Consider the following 16476-nt stretch of genomic DNA (forward strand, 5'->3'; position numbering starts at 1 on the left):
GAGACATGTAGTAACTTCTACAAAGTTATTTTTGAGAGTCTTACAAAAGCTCCTTTCATTGCCAGTGCTGCAGCATTCTCATCAATCCAAGCTATGCCCTGGGCATGTAAGTCTTTTGTTTCAGTTCTCCTTTTCTTCAGATAGTTGCCATTTTGATTTATAAATTAAAATATAACTGGCCATTCATAGACCACAGAGTCCTGTTTTGTTGAATATGGACAGTAGATTCAAAATGGAAATACGGCATGCATATGAAATAAGCCTCTCCTCTATTCCAGGTTACTCTGCTTTTACATGTTCTCTCCCATGCATATTAAGCCTGCACTTAAAGGGCCCATGACAGTTAAGTCCAGTTGCAGACGACTCTGGGTTTGCGGCGCTCATCTCGCTTTACAGGCTAAGGGAGCCCACAATGGTCCACATACAGTTTTTCCAGGTCATGTGGCCAGCATGACTAAGCTGCTTCTAGCGCAATGGAACATCGAAACCAGAGCAGCACACGGAAACACCGTTTACCTTCCTGCTGGAGCAGTACCTATTTATCTGCTTGCACTGGCATGCTTTTGAACTGCTAGGTTGGCAGGAGCTGGGACTGAGCAAAGGGAGCTCACCCCATTGTAGGGATTTGAACCGCCAACCTTCTGATTGGCAAGCCCAAGAGGCTCAGTAGTTTAGACCACAGTGCCACCCACAGTGCCTGCACTTAGGAGATACCATACCAAAAAAGAAGAATATATTTTGCTGTTTACCTTATGATGGGCTGGAAATATGATGATCTAAAATGAGCAATCGGTAAGGAGCTGGCTACGGTACAGGGATGAACTTAGCCGCTATTGCTAAGAGAACCAAGGAACATTATCGTAATGAAGGGTTGTTGTCAGTGCCCTGTCATAGATAACTGTGGAGGGAGGATGAGTCAGCAAACTCTGACACAGCGTCTGATCTCACAGGATAGATTAGCGTGTGAATCAGAGTTAGAGCTGAATTAAAAATAATAATGCTGCTTTGGATCGAGGACACTGCCATTTGTAATGGACAAGACGGGGAAGAGCAGCAGGAAAAAGATAAAAAGAACAAAGAACTCCCAAGAATAAAGGCTGGGCAATTGGATATAGTACCCAGCTATAGATTCTGTGTGAGAATCTTGAGGAAATTTTCATGAACTACAATTGGATTTACTTGCATATACATATATTGAGGAGATGGCCATCTTGACATCTTCATCTAACTGTTCAACATACCTCTGTGATTCTAACTTTAATCAAGTCTTTATTATCATTTCTCCTGCCATTTTTCTTATTTCTTTCCACATCGTCAGCCATCTCCTCTAACTACTTTCCCACTGCATTCTGGAGCCATTAGATTATCTTCCTAAAACCCTGTTTTAATCCATCCTCAAGGCAGGGAACCCTTTTCAGTCTGAGAACCACATTCTCTTCTGGGCAGCCTTTTGACAGCGGTCGCATGCTAGTGGTGGGTGGGATTTACTCGCAAGTAAGTCTTGCTATGTACAGTGGAGCTTACACCAAGATAAATCTTCATGGGATTGCACTCTTACAGTAGAATAGAATACTTATTTTATGTAATAAAAAAAGTGTAGCGACAGAGTTGTACTCTTGTACCTGGACTAAGGAAAGGCCCTATGCTGATGTATTTGACATCTGGAATAGTGTTAAAATTTATATCAAGTCATATAACATTTATATTAAAAGGAGGAACATCTGGGGAAAGGGGTGGGATTTACGGGGGAAAGGGGCTGGGGCACCCGTCACTTTTTTGATGACATAATTCTTCTTATACTGTTAAGCATGTTTACTCAAAAGTAGAACTCTAATGGAACTTAGTTCGTTGTAAATGTATACAATTTCAGTCTCGGTCATGCACATGATGCATTGTCTAACAGCTCTTTGACAGTCTTTAACAACAGTCAGCATTGGATGCTTTAGAGAAATATATAACAGAGGCTAGAGTGTAAGTAGGTTAATTCCCCCAATAGCTTGATGCCTGTCCACTGGCTGTTTTAGCGAATGCCAGCCAGTGAACCGCTTTTATCAAATAATTTTGAATCCTTTGAACATTGCTGTCCCAAGGGAACAACTGAGTTCTGCAGGTTGATAAGATTATTTAGCACTTAACATTCTGGTAGGTGCTGTGCAAAGCATAAAATGGGTAGGTGGTTGCCAGAATGATTTGCAGTGTAACAGAAATACCAGAAAAAGGAAGACGGGACAGAAGCCAGAAAAGTGAAACAAAGAAATATTGGATACATTACTTAAATATACGGCCAGATGGAATGGCCACTGACTGGTGGAATCTTTTCTTGGAGGAAGAAGCTTAATGGGAACATTGTTTTAGGGTTGCTAAAAAGAAGCAGAAAAATATGGCGTGTTGCGAATGTTTGGTGTTTGTTCTATTCAACTCCATTGATCTGAAACAATATATGCCCATTAAAGTAGGAATGAAAAAAAGCTGGCACCACTTTCCTTTCATCCATGTGTAGAAAAATAGGAGGCTAGGATGTCCTGCATCATCGGGTTGAATTCAGTCACTGAATCCCTTCCTACTTTATGATAATATGACAGCTTCTGGGGAAATGTATGAGCTGCTCACTTATCCAGCAGTTATGATTTTAGTAGCAGAATTGTGTCAAGGGTGCCTGTATAAATCAAGATTGGAGTGGAAGTTTTCAGGGGCTGATGGGAGTCATAGTTCAGCAACATCTGGAGGTCCAAAGGTTCCTAACACCCCATATTAGTACTGTAGTTGAGAAAAGTATTTGCTTGTAGAAAGATGAAATCTGTAGCTGGCAGAAGAAAAGAGCACAAGAGTTGGAAATAATTTGAGAAGCTGAGCTCTGATAGAGATACATTGGATAGATCAAATAGTAGGGTTTGAGAACTGAGGGAAGGGAAGGGAAACTGGGCCTGATGTTTAGAGTCCCAGGGTCATAACAGAAACAAAATTAAAAAAATTCCTTCCAGCAGTACCTTAGAGACCAACTAAGTTTGTTATTGGTATGAGCTTTCGTATGCATGCACACTTCTTCAGATGCCTTCAGATGTCATAACAGATCAAGTTACACCTAAAGCAACTCTAGATACAAGGGTGAATGATCCACTCACTGGTTCCCTGTTGGGGTTGGTTTAATTCTGACATGCTCTTCACCACTTTGGTGATTTTTTTAAAAAAAATGAAAAGTGGTATAAAAAGATAGGAAATAAATGCTCGTTTACAGTAGCTCAGTCTGCAGTGTGCTCAAGCAGATAGTTACTGTCCTATTCCAAAGATGCCTGCAGAACCAGAGGTGCAGGTGTTTATGGTGTCCTTTTCTGATCATGGGGGAAAGGTTGTTATCTCAAAGATCTCTCTTGCTGTAAACTTCCACAGCCTGGGCTACATTTGTAGCCCAGATATTTTGGCCTATAGCTCCCATCAGTCCCAGTCTGGCCATTGGTTGGGGCTGATGAGAGCTGTGATCCAAACCATCTGGAGGGCACTAGGTTGGGGAAGGCTGCTCTAGTGTTTGACTTCCCATTTATCCACTGCTTGATATTTTAATGTGCACTTCTCAATAGTTGGAAGCTATTATCTGGAATAAATAGTGCAGGTTAGTTATTTGTCCCCCACCCCTCCATGGAATAAGCATTCATAGGTGTGGCTCTTTGGACAATTTCTCTTTTTGCTCTGTCCTTCCTTGCATATATTTGGAAAAAGAAACCAGTGTGCCCAACTCCTTTGGCACTCACTTGTTCTACATTATTCTTCTACATTATATGTCTTTTTAGCCCCACCTACTGCCTCTTGAAAGAGGCAAGGACGGATAGCCTCCCCTAGGCTACTCAAGAGTTACCAAAGGAAGACTTCATGGCTGACTGCTACCCTGTCTGTCAAACTTTCTCATCATAGTTAGTTGAAAGCTGACCAGATAGTTTGGCTGTTTCACAGAAGCCAGCATGAATAGAGGTTTGAGGGTTTTTTAAAAAAAGATTTTGTTAATTCCAAGAAAGGACTCAGAAACTTACTGAATATTCTAAACAAGGAATTCTTTTCACTTGTCAAATTCTACTGCTAAGCTAGGGTTGCCATATTTCAGAAAGTGAAAGTCCAGATGGAAAAGTTGTTGAGCTTTTTAATGCAAAGTTGTTGATCTCTAAACCCTGAGGTTTTAGAGCTATTTCCCCCCAGAAATCACCACTTCCCATATGGGTTGCCATACATCCAGATTTTCCCGGACATTTCAGCGATTTCCACCCAGATGCTGTTTCCGATGGCCGAACCTCCCTGCCTCCAACTTAGTTGTTAAGGAAAAAGCTTCCCTCAGAATTAAATTTAGAGAGAGAAAGAGAGAGCAGGGGTGGGCGGTGAGAGAGTGCCTTCAACCTAATTTGGAAGTTGGCACTCGCATTTCAAGGAAAATCTCCCCAGCTACCACTTAAGAAGTAACAACAATCAGAAGAAGAAGAAAAAATCTGTATCCATTCCAAGAGGGACGTACACACTTTCTGTCATCTAGAGTTAATGCGGAGAAGTAACATTTATATAATGCCTTTTCTTCTTTCCAAAAGGCCATTTTGAGACAGCTAGAGGGCGATCCCTTTACTCACCACCGCTGCAGTGTAGTAGCCTGCGATACCAAACATGGCAATTCTGCAGGGGCACAAAGTATGATTTCGTGAGATGGAATGATGAGTGAATAATGAAGAACTTGGAGAAACAAGTCACAATTGTGAGAGACTTTATGAGAGAGATAAGGAGGGAACCTTTCAGAAAAGAAAGTAGTCTCCAGTTTTTTCTCTCTCCATTTCAACACCAGTTCATTGGTGCTGGCTGAAGCAGTATGGCTTGCAGATATCCCTTGTCCACATATACATTGTAAAAAAAAAAAAAAAAAAGTTGTCTCGTGTTGTCAGCAGTTACTTGTCTTCTGTTGGTGCTAACCTTTAAAGCCCTAAACGGCCTCGGCCCAGTATACCTGAAGGAGCGTCACCACCCCCATTGTTCAACCCAGACACTGAGGTCCAGCACCGAGGGCCTTCTGGCGGTTCCCTCACTGCTAGAAGCAAAGCTACAGGGAACCAGGCAGAGGGCCTTCTCGGTAGTGGCGCCCTCCCATCAGATGTCAAGGAGATAAGCAACTACTTGACATTCAAAAAATACCTGAATGTTTAGGGAAGTTTTTAATCTGTGACATTTTAATGTATTTTAATATTTGTTGGAAGCCGCCCAGAGTGGCTTGGGGGATCTAGCCAGATGGGCGGGGTACAAATCATCATCATCATCATCATCTGTATCTATTGTTGAGCATCCTGTAGCTTAAGCCTCCTTGCCTTTCATCTTATATACCTCCTGGTTGTATTTATTATTCTACCTGAGTAAATGCGTAGGGTTTAAAAAAAAAAATGGAGAAGAATGGTGTGCACCAGCCCAGCTGGAAAATGTAAGAAAAGGCAGGTATCAGTGTGCTCAGAGGAACTCAGATTCGCAGAAATACTTTGAAAACAAACAACCAATATAAGGGAGCAAACAAACAAACATAACCCAAGTGGTCTAACAATTCTATGAAACATTAGTGGCTTAAAATGCAGCTAGGTAATTCCCCCCCCCCCCAATTCAGATTGCAGCTGTTTTGGGGAAAATGCATCAAAACCTAGTATTTCATAAAAGTTGGTAGGATAGATATGGATTGTGGCTAATGTCAACTGTATTCTGTTTCCCAAACCAACAGTGTGAGCACACTGAATGCAGAGAAAATGGATGTGTGTGCACAGCCTAAATCTAGAATGAGCTTCTGATGTGTGGTATAAAGAGTCTGCATGTCTGGATATGGCAATAGAAGTTTGAAAAATGCCCAACAGAATGACTGCAGGGGAGGTTTCATAGTCACCAAACACTCAGCTGTCAGTCAAATACAGCTACAGCCCAATAGTTTCAGTGAACACTGCTGCAGATCCAAAGACAGTGTTTGTTCTCCTGTGTTCCCTAACTCCAGAGTCTGTTTATAATTATCCAATCTGACCCATGACATCCTCCCAGAGAGGGTCATTTTAAAGATATTACCAAGTGGGAAGGGCATGCAAGCTGAAATCTTTTGCTTATGAGCCAAGCTGCCCAATATAGCATGGAGCGTCTATTCATGGATGTGTGTGTGTGTGTGTGTGTGTGTGTGCGCGCAAAATGGTGGGTTGCAGGAATCGAGAAATATACTCCCGGGGATTTTCAGAAGGAATTGGGTCAGTTCCCAGATTTTGTTCAGGATAAAGCACCCAGTTCCCAGCAATGATTATGCCCTGCTCGTGACAGTGTAAAGCTATATCAAAAACTGGGAGGTAGCCAGCCAGGTGGAACATAAATGCAGATTTAGGGCACCAGAAAGAGTATAGAAGGGGGTCCCCTGAGTGACAGGTTCCCACTTTTTGGCTAGTAAAGCTGCAAAATGAATTGTGAAAAGGACAATCCTGCTAAAACAAGAACAGGAATCCCGAGGGACTGAGGACTTCCAAGTTCCTGTGACTCTTGTGCTGTTCTTCCACCGCTGTGTCCTGCAAATGAGCTGGATTCCCAGGGACGAGGGGCCTCTGCCAACGCTCCAATGCCTCTTAAAGCTTTTGCAGCTGTTTAAAAATAACCCCCATGTACTGGAAAATGTGATGGATGCTTTTACTCCTGTTATGTGGCTCATGGCCGGGGTTGAATTAACAGGACTCTTGGTCTCTTTTTTTCAATACGTTTATGGACAACTCTGGACTGAGTTGGTTTGAACTGGGGTTCACCAGGTCTGAATCCCCAGAGCTTCTCAAGTGTCAGGGATCAACCCACAAACATCTGAAGCAAGTTATTCATGTGTTTGCCCTGATATATGCCCAGGCTTGGGGAAATATTTCCAATTTCTCATATCAAATTTTTAGGAGCATAGGCATTTAAGAACCTGGGGTTTTTCAACCTGGGTATTCCAGTTTATGAAATAGCTGCTTTCAGTGTTTCTGGTCTCTGCTGCTTGCATTCTAAAGATAAATAGAGGGACATATGCATAGATGGTCCCTACTTAGCCAAGAGAAATTACTCTGTGAGTGTGGCTTTCTCCCGATTGAAGTGCAGAGTGTTTGAGGACCGGGACATTCGCAGGCAAACCAAAATGCTTGTTTACAAAGCTATTGTACCACCAACCTTACTATATGCTTGTGAAACATGGACCACTGATGAACACCATCTCCTACTCCTCAAAATATTCCATTAACGGTGTCTCCGAAAAAATTTACACATCACTTGGGAAGACAGGCGAACTAATATCAGTGTACTGGAAGAAGCAAAGATCACCAATGTTGAAGCAATAATTCTTCAACATCAACTTCGTTGGACTGGTCATCTTGTGCGGATGCCTGATGATTGTCTTCCAAAGCAACTACTCTATTCCGAACTTTAAAATGGAAGGCGTAATGCTGGTGGTCAACAAAGAGGTTTAAAGACTGTCTTAAGGCAAATCTTTAAAAATGTAGTATAAACACTGACAACTGGGAAACAATGGCCTGCAAGTGCTCCAGTTGGAGAACAGCCTTTACCAAAGGTGTCGTGGGCTTTGAGGACACTCGAACTCAGGATGCAAGGGAGAAAGGTGCTAAGAGGAAGGCACGCTTGGCAAATCCACAGCGTGATGAACTCCCACCCAGAAACCAATGTTACCACTGTAGAAGGACGTGTGGATCCAGAATTGGCCTCCACAGTCACGGACTCATTGTTAAAACGGTGTTTATGGAAGACAGTCTTACTTGGCTACGAATGATCGCCGGAGAAGAAGAAGAAGAGGAAGAAGAAGAAGACTTGAGATCCCTGCTGGGATCTTCCACGTACAAAGCATGTAAGGGAGGTTGTTTTGGGTGGCATCATCATAACAATTGCTGTCATTATTTCATTTGAAAATTGTTGTGTGGATTAATTAGGAGCCCCAATGATGATTAGGTTTAGTGTCCTGTTTTTCAATTTCATACTTAATAATTGAATTATAATACTGTTACTGGATAAGCATAATTATATGATTGCAATGGGCAGCGGCCAATATTGAAAAAGGACTTTATCATGCTTATACCCTGCTGCAATAAATACACATTTAGCCACTGACACAGTGCAGGCTGAATGGTCTGTGGTTTGTCAGGTTAAGCTTCCTCCTCCTTTAATTTCTCATGAATACCTTGAAGGCTTGAGGCAGGTGTTAACTTCCCCCCCCCCCCCGAGAGTTGAAGGATCTAGTGTGCAGACCAGATGGTTAACTGCACTTGCAAGTTTTCTTTTAACAAATCAAGGTATTGCCCTAATATGGAAATTCAGAATTTCTCTTGTGGGCTAAGACAGTGACCTTTTCCTTTTTTCAAACAAACAAACACAAACCTGTTTGAGCATAGAAACAAACGTGGGAGAAAAAGAAACGATGTTTGTGTACCATGGGAAGTGATGCTTCTCTCAAAATCACTTTCAACTTTCTTAAGAACATTTATTTGTCTTCAGCAATCTAAAGTATTTAATACTTGTTAAGAAGAGGAAGTTGCAATATCTGATGAGAAGTGGGCCCTTGAAGGTGGGGAAGCTCTCTTTCCTTCTTTCTTTTCCTGGCCAAAGTTTTCCTCATAATAACCCCTGGATCTGCGGTTTTCGGATTCCCCACACCTGCTTTTTCTTTCGCAGCTTTCCTCTCCATCATGTCCAGTAATAGATTGTAGGAAGGGGGCGTGTTTGCTGTTTGAAAGCTGTGCTCCTCCTAGCTGCAATACAGAATGGAAGAGAGAGAGAGAGAGGGAGGAGGGAGGGAGAGAGGGAGACGGGAGCAGGAAGGGATGTGAGGCAAGGTTGCCTGAGGATTTTTACAATCTCAAGCTGCCTAGGCAGGCAGGCAGGCAGCAAAAAGACCAAGCGTGTGACAGGAGCCAGGCAACTGTCTCTAAAGCCACGGGAGGTTGCAGTGGCATTCCCCAACCATTGTGCCTGCAGTGAGCCACCAAGCATGTCTGGGACACTCTACTTTGGTCTCTTCTGCCTCAGCCTCCACCTCCTAGAGAGTTCAGCCTTCAATCTGGATGTCACCGAAACCATCCTCAAGTATGGAGAAAACGGCAGCTTCTTTGGCTTCTCGGTGGCATTGCACCAGCAGCTCAGACCACAGCCTGTCAGCTGGTGAGTTCCGTGCCGTGCATGACGGTGCCTTATTCTGATTTTTTCTCTCTCTCTCCATATGGCAAGTCCGAAAGGTGAGTGTGAGGATTTGCACACACACACACACACACACACACACACACAAGGAAGATGAGGCACTGAAGTCTCTCCTGAGCCATCAAACTTGCCAGGTGGTCTTCTGAATTTGGCGTGTCAGTTTTAAGCACTGAAACTCTGTATGTGGGTGTGAATTAAATAATCTCTGCTTCGTTCTCTGACTATTAGAATTGAAAAGTATGTCCATTGTGTCTTCCGCTTTGGGACTGAAATATGTGAATTGTGTGATCCGTAATACTTCCTTTGCTGCTGCTGAGTTATTTACAAGGTGTTCTTTCACTGCACTGTGCTTTGGTTATAGTTGGGATTTGTGGAAGGTGCTGATGTTGGGGGGGAAATTGTTTCTTCTGCCTGGAGTGGGTGGTTTTTGAATTGCTTTTAAGAAAGCATAAATTCCATTCTTATTATGCTTTTATAGTACATTGTTTGCAGGGTGGAAATGTGGACACACACAGACCCTCATTACATTCTCCACTGCCCAACCCTAAATATTTATAATATTTCTTTGGAGGGAAGGGAATCTTTGACCTGCAGCATTAGTTGCCAGACTTTGCATTACTGTGTTGCTAACTATTGTCTTGACAAACCTTTTCCCTACAGCCTCCCCACCCCCCACCGAACACACCCCTCTGAATTTCACTGATGAACCAGCTGGCATATTTTGAAATGTTTTGTTTGTCCATGTGTGTGAGCTGTTTTCTGGAATGCACCCTGATTCCCCCCCCCCTTGCTGCTGCTACTGCTGCTACTGCATCCTGGCGGAGATAGGAAAGGTCAAATTCTGATCAGTTTCCAAATATGAATGCAGACTCATTCAGTGATCATGCAGCTTGATCATTGCTGAATGTGGTTCTCTGTATTCCAGGGATGAAATTCACAGCCAGCCACTGATTGCCAATAGGGCTAGGGATGGATTCTGATAGTAATATCATCTTAATTTTCTCTAGGGTAAATGCAAGATCACTATACTGAACTGAAGCTTGTGGAGCTTCACAGGCATCCCTGCCCTCCGCCACCATGCCTTGTAATATATGGGAGTTGCATAATTTCGAACGGACAGAAAGCTGGCCATGTGGTGAATGGTCAGGCAAGGAAAACCAGGGTGTGGACATATTAACCTCTTATCATAGTGGTTTTGCAAATGCATTAGGAAGGCTTGGCTGGCAGCATCACTATGAGGCCTGTGGTCCCAAAAGACCGGGGTGAGATTATCTGCCTTTAATCTGGAGGACTGTGGGAATTCTGGTGGCTTTCTTTTAAGTGTTTGATTTCTCCTGTGTTTTGTTGCAATGGCGATGTTGTAATCTAGGAGTGGTCTGCCCTCTAGCCCTGCCCTGAGGCTACCACACAGCATGAAGCTCCTAATTGCTTTGAATGTCCTCCTAAGACCCTCCTCTTCAACAGGCAGCCTATAGGCCACAACAGACCTCCTGAGCCGCTTTGGCAGATCCTTTGCCTGTCTGCGTCTTCCATTCACCCTTCACTAAATACTGTACCTTTTCCTGTCGCTCAGAGCCTAGCTACCTTGTTTTCATGGGATAACATTGATTGTATAGTGTCTTACATTGTGCCCAGGACTGCTGCACCAGCAACAACTGCAAACAGCAATTGCCTAGGATAAGTAAGGGATGGTCTCGGTCCCAGGTCAGCATCTGGGCTGGCTAAACTCACAATTTGAGTAACGTTCTCTTAAGGCTAGCTTCCTCTGTAAACTCCCATAATTGATTTTGGAGCCGCTCAAAGCCAGGGCCAGTCCAATACGTTTTACCGCCTGAGATGAACAACAAGATGATGCACCACCCCCAACACACACAACTTCATGCACAGAGCAAACTGGATGAGCCGTTGAATATTACTTCACATTGGTGATGGGACAGTGTCTACTTAAGAATGGCTGGCTCGTTTCGTTTTGCATTGCTTGGAGCCTCTCTTCAATACACAATCCTGGGCTACAGAGAAAGATGTTAGTTCTACTGCTGCCATTTAATAGTATGGTCATTTAATAGTATAGGGAACTATTAAATAGTATGCCATTTAATAGTATAGGGAACTTGAGCACTTGAATACCTTGTTTCAAGCCCTTCTTGTTTCATGAATCCATTCATTTGCCTTAAACTTCAGTTCTCCATCTGTAAAACGGGAATAATAATATCAGGATCATGAAAGCAAACAAAGTGCAGACTGCAGAGGACTCAGTGGACTAAAGTGCGTCATAAATGATTGTTCATTATCAAAGTAATATTTATTTTCCTGGAGCTCGGAGAGGCTTATGTAAGTCTTCCAGATAACTTCCCATCCAGGCAGCTCATGCAACCAAATCTTTGGGCCCTTCAGACAACCTGTTTATTTCCTTGCACAAAGCTTATGTGGTCGTTAGAATATATCTAGTCTTTATTGAGCAAGTTCTGATTTATTTGCAGGGTGGTTAAATGACAATGAGCCTTCACCCTGATTTTCTTGTGGGGCATTTGCATGCCTCTATGCTAATCATTTGCTTACCTCACACTTTTCATTGCATTTCCCTGTCACTTTCCTTACTGCAGAAAATCCGTGTTGTTGTTTTTTAAAAAAGGTTATTTGTTGTCACAAGCCCTTTGATTCACTTTAAATGTACAACCCTAAAGTTCCTGTGTACTTTTTTATTTCTCCTGCTAAATGTCATTATTCTGGAGGCATCCCTACTTAGCTTCAGCTGTAGAACATTATACAGCCTTCAGGCTGTAGCACCAACAATGTGGTAGAAGACCGGAAAGGAAATGATTATCTTCTAGCAGGGAGAATGGTACTTGAGCCCTGGTTCTCAAAGACTGTGCCTGCAGTTGAGGACTTGTGTGTATCCAGCGTATATGGGATTTATCAGACTCCTGCCGTCCTTGCTATGATTCACACCTCCCATTTTTCCATCTACACTGCGGACAGAGCCAAGTACAACCAGCAGCAGTGTTGGCGTTGGGTTCTCCTATGCCATGTTCATGCTTAAATGGGAACATACCACAGGGATACTGTTTCTCTTGCAGGAGCACAGAGAACTCTGCAAGTGCAGCCATAATTAAATTACGAGCTTATAGAATTCCACTTGCCACACTTGCTATGGCATGTCCTCCCTGCAACAACCAAGCCCAGGAAACATAACAATCTTTAGCAGCATTCTTGCAGCTGAAAGCACCTTGGAAGCAAAACAGACCAGGGACCAACCCCAGCCCTCCTCTTGAGCTTGAAGTGTGGGTGGGTGGGCATTGTTCCAGCAGTTGCACTGTGCTTCACAGGTGCTCAGAGGGCTTCAGAAGCACAGCACAACTGCAGGGATTTCCCCCATCTTTTCACCAGCTCCAAGGTTGAGAGAAGGGCTGAGGATTGTTCTGTGTAACGTAGCTGCAGGAATAGTTCCCCAGGTCCCACCCCTCTGCTTCAAATTTGAGAGGAGGACTCAACTTCTCATGTACTGGTGCTGTACTTTTGAGATGCTCTTAGACATTTGCCGGAGGAGCATGAGAGAAACAAGTACCAACCCTTCTGCCGCACTTGGGTTTGGTGTGGGTGTGGATTCCCTCTGACCTCAAGCTGACATTTATGAGTTCAGTGTGAAATCAGGGACCAGGCCCTGCCTGCTCTGGTACCCACAAAGGTTTGCTTGGCTATGAGTTATTAATAGGGCTGACATGGCCTCATTCTTGAGGGCCACTCTCTAGACAAGCGATGGGGAACCTCAGGCCAAACACAATTCTCTGTCTGACCATAGGAACGCTTTCCCAGACCATGCCTTCTACCTATGCTTAACTCCACATCGGTCCTTCTTCACACACTCCTCAAGTGCTTTAACTTGGCCGGAGAGTGACTTTGAACTTCAATGATACTTCTCGCATGACTGTACATGTATGTGTGTGCAGGTACTCCACCCAAGTCCCTAAGATGGTTGGATGGTGTCTCTTGTATGCTTCCTCCTGGCAACTCATGCAGCCCAGCTGGTGCTGAACGTATTGCTCTGCTTTCCTTTGGACCACATCAGCGAGGCCGAGAGGGGGGTCTTGCCGTCTGGGCAGCCCAGGACCTTCATCCACGCTACCCAGGCTTGCACCCCAGGGAGGTCACTTTGGAGCTGCTAATACAGTGGTTTGACTTCACCGCCGAAGGCACACTCCGTTGTTTCTCAAGACAAATGGATGTCAACAACAATGTACAAAATCAATTACAGCGTGATATAACATTAAACTATGGACTCTTGCAACTGGAAAACATTTCTTTTTCTTAGAATGGAAAGTGCAGCCAAACTTTAAAAAACCATATCCTGATTAATATTTGGTAGAATTGCAAGAAGGCAGACAAAATTGCTTTGGGGGCCAGTTCCGGCTCACACACCATCCATCATTGCAATCTAAGAAGATCCCTGAGGGAGACACAGGCAGTTTCTAGGGAAGTTATGAGCTCCTCCTTGGCTCTCTATCCATCTCAATTTTTGTTAAAGCCAGTGAACCAACCCACTCTGCATCCCACCCCCACATAATCTGTGCATCACAAGCGAGTTATTGATTGTGCTTGAGGCCAATGAACAGCCTCCTATTCTTCACAGCATATTTCACTTGTCAAGAGTCCAGCCCCTGCCTTTGTTTAAGAACCTTCAATAAGTTTATGAACGCACATGTTCCAGTTCCCTTTGTAAAAATCTATCTTAAATGCAGTGTACTTACTGTATGTGTACGTCAGGGCTTCAGCTTGAAGATCCTAAAAATGAGACAGGCTGTGCTCTCTCATCTCTCTTGATATTCATACGCATCTGGTTGGCTACTTTGAGAACAGCATGCAGGACTTTGGTCTGATCCAGATGGGCCTTTGGTCTGATCCAGCAAGGCTTTTATTGTATTCTTATGTTAGTTAACGTCACTATTGGATGCTCTGCTTCTGTGATGTCTGCATGTAGAACTCTTGTGCAATGCATGGAATTCTGAGCCCAGTTTAAGATGATGGCACTTGGCTTTAAAGTCCTAAATGGTTTGGGGCCCAAATACTCAGGAGTACCTCTTCCCATGTCTTAAGGCAACAGTGGGCAACTTGCACCCGTCAACATATTGTTGGACTGCAGTTCCCATTAGTTCCAGCCAGCGTAGCCAATTCTTAGGGATGATGGTAGCTGTAGTCCACCAACATCTGGAGGGCTGCAGGTTGCTCTCCATCTTCCGTGGAGCCTGTTGTCAAAGTGTGTTCTGTAGTGGATGCTAGTTGTGTGCATGCGAAGGAGCGGGGCCTTCTCTGCGTTGGCACCTTGTCTTGGGAATGGCTTCTTCAAAGAGGTTTGACTGGCACCAACACTGAAAACTTTCTGGCTCCCGGCTAATACAGTTTTATTCACTCAGGCATTTAAATGTCTCACGTTGCCTCAATCTGTTTTACAGTTTTGCACTTTGTGGTTTGAATGTTGTTTTCATGGAACTACATACCCTCCAAGTGCTCCTATTTCCCAGGGATGTCCCTGATTTAAAGAAGCCGTCACGTTTCTGGTTTGATCCTGGAATGTCCCACTTTTCCTTAGGACGTCCCTATTTTCATTGGAGAAATGTAGGAGGGTATGGAGTTATCCGACCCCCGAGCCGTCTGAAGGCCATTCTGTTTAGGGAAGTTTTTTTTAAAAATGTTTTTATATATGTTGGAAGCTGTCCGGAGTGGCTGGGGCAACCTAGTAAGATGTGTGGGGTATAAATAGTGAAATTATCAGTATTTTCATGGGAGAAATGTTACGTGTATGTGGAGTATGTGGAACTATATCTGATATGTTAATGTTTTTATGTCTGTTGTACACTGTACTGGAATCTTTTTGGATGAAGGGTGGGTTAAAAATAATGTAAATAAACAAACATAACTTTCCTCCTCTGGTTCAGCTTGTGATGCTCACTTCATGCTGACAAATACAACCATTCTATATTATCTTATATACAGGGCCACACTCTCCAACATTCCTCAGCTGAAAATAGAGACATTTCTCACTCCCCGCCGACTGACATTTTTTGTGTGCCCCCCAGCATTTCCTATCAAAGAAGGGTGAGTGCTACCACCACTATAGCAGAGGGACACAGCACAACCTCTGCCTTGAAAAACAACAACAACCCTTGATTCTCATTCTATTCTATTCTATTCTTTGGTAGATTTACTAAAAGAAAAACATATACCAATAAAGCAGCACCAGCAGCCGTCGTGGCAGGACAAATAGGGATATTTTGGGATCGTATCAGAAGCTGGGATGGCTTTTGTAATTCTGGGACTGTCCCTGGAAAATTGGGGTGCTTGGAGAGCATCCAGGGCAACCATTTGACCTGATCTGGATTATTATAATTGGTCTAATTGAGTGTCGTTGCTTCTGATCCACACAGTTATTTTAAACAACTTAGGTTCATTGCTGGAAATGTTTTAGCGCCTTATTATGTGCGCTTATTCCACGCAGCATAATGTATTGAATACACCCATACATTAGTGACCACTGAAGAAGACCTTTTGGTCAAATCTCCCTACTCGGCCATGAAGCTCACCTTGGGCCACTCTGTGTCTCTCAGCCTAAACTACCTTACAGGGTTCTTGTGAAGATGCAATATACATCACCTTGAGCTCCTTTGTAATGATATTATTATTATTATTATTATTATTATTATTATTATTATTATTAACAACAACAGTCATGGCTTCCCCCTTGGCCATATAAATGCTTGCATTTGCACGAGACTGTTATTGCTTCCCTCCTAGGCTTTTTGTGGATATTCTTGTTGTTGTCGCAAGGGCAGAAACGGATGCCTGCCACCTGTCTTCTTGTACAGCCCAGTTCACAGCCAGCTTGCTTCTGTATGTGATAACAGTTACACTGCAGTTGCTTGTGTGTAGGGCAATTCCAATCTGATTGTGTAATCTTGGCCTGGACCACCATCATATCCCCTCCTATTTCTGAATGTTGATAGGGCATTACTGTTTTCCCACCCAGAAAGCTATTTGGTGCGGGAAAATGAATGAGACCTGCATTAAGGTCGTCATCATCATCACCATCCATTGTTCGCACATGTGCCTTTTCCAGTAGATCTGTGCACGGTGACATGGATTGAAGAGCCACAGATCAACTGCAGTTTCTCTGGAGAAAGATGCGTGTTCGCATGTCACGCCATGTGACAATCCGCATTTGTTCTGTGCATTTTTCTGCGATACCCTAATGCTTTTCCGTGTGAGAAAATCCCGGGGTTAAGATCGCTT

The 16476-nt window shown here is 43.5% G+C and overlaps 1 protein-coding gene across 6 annotated transcripts in view; it reads left to right on the forward strand.

Annotated features, from left to right (window-relative positions):
* Positions 1-16476, forward strand: part of ITGA7 (integrin subunit alpha 7) — a 75387-nt gene that overhangs the window by 9218 nt on the left and 49693 nt on the right. For 2 of the 6 annotated variants that reach the window (XM_033138781.1, XM_033138780.1), the window contains exon 1: positions 8787-9159. In XM_033138781.1, coding sequence (XP_032994672.1) covers positions 8990-9159 — 170 coding nt within the window. In that variant the 5' untranslated portion in view covers positions 8787-8989. Of the gene's footprint in view, positions 1-8786; positions 9160-16476 lie in introns of those variants that run through there. The other 4 variants (XM_033138783.1, XM_033138778.1, XM_033138779.1 and 1 more) reach the window with 3 other exon arrangements.

This window comes from Lacerta agilis, chromosome 2 (genome assembly GCF_009819535.1).
Source record: "Lacerta agilis isolate rLacAgi1 chromosome 2, rLacAgi1.pri, whole genome shotgun sequence".
NCBI classification, from domain to species: domain Eukaryota; kingdom Metazoa; phylum Chordata; class Lepidosauria; order Squamata; family Lacertidae; genus Lacerta; species Lacerta agilis.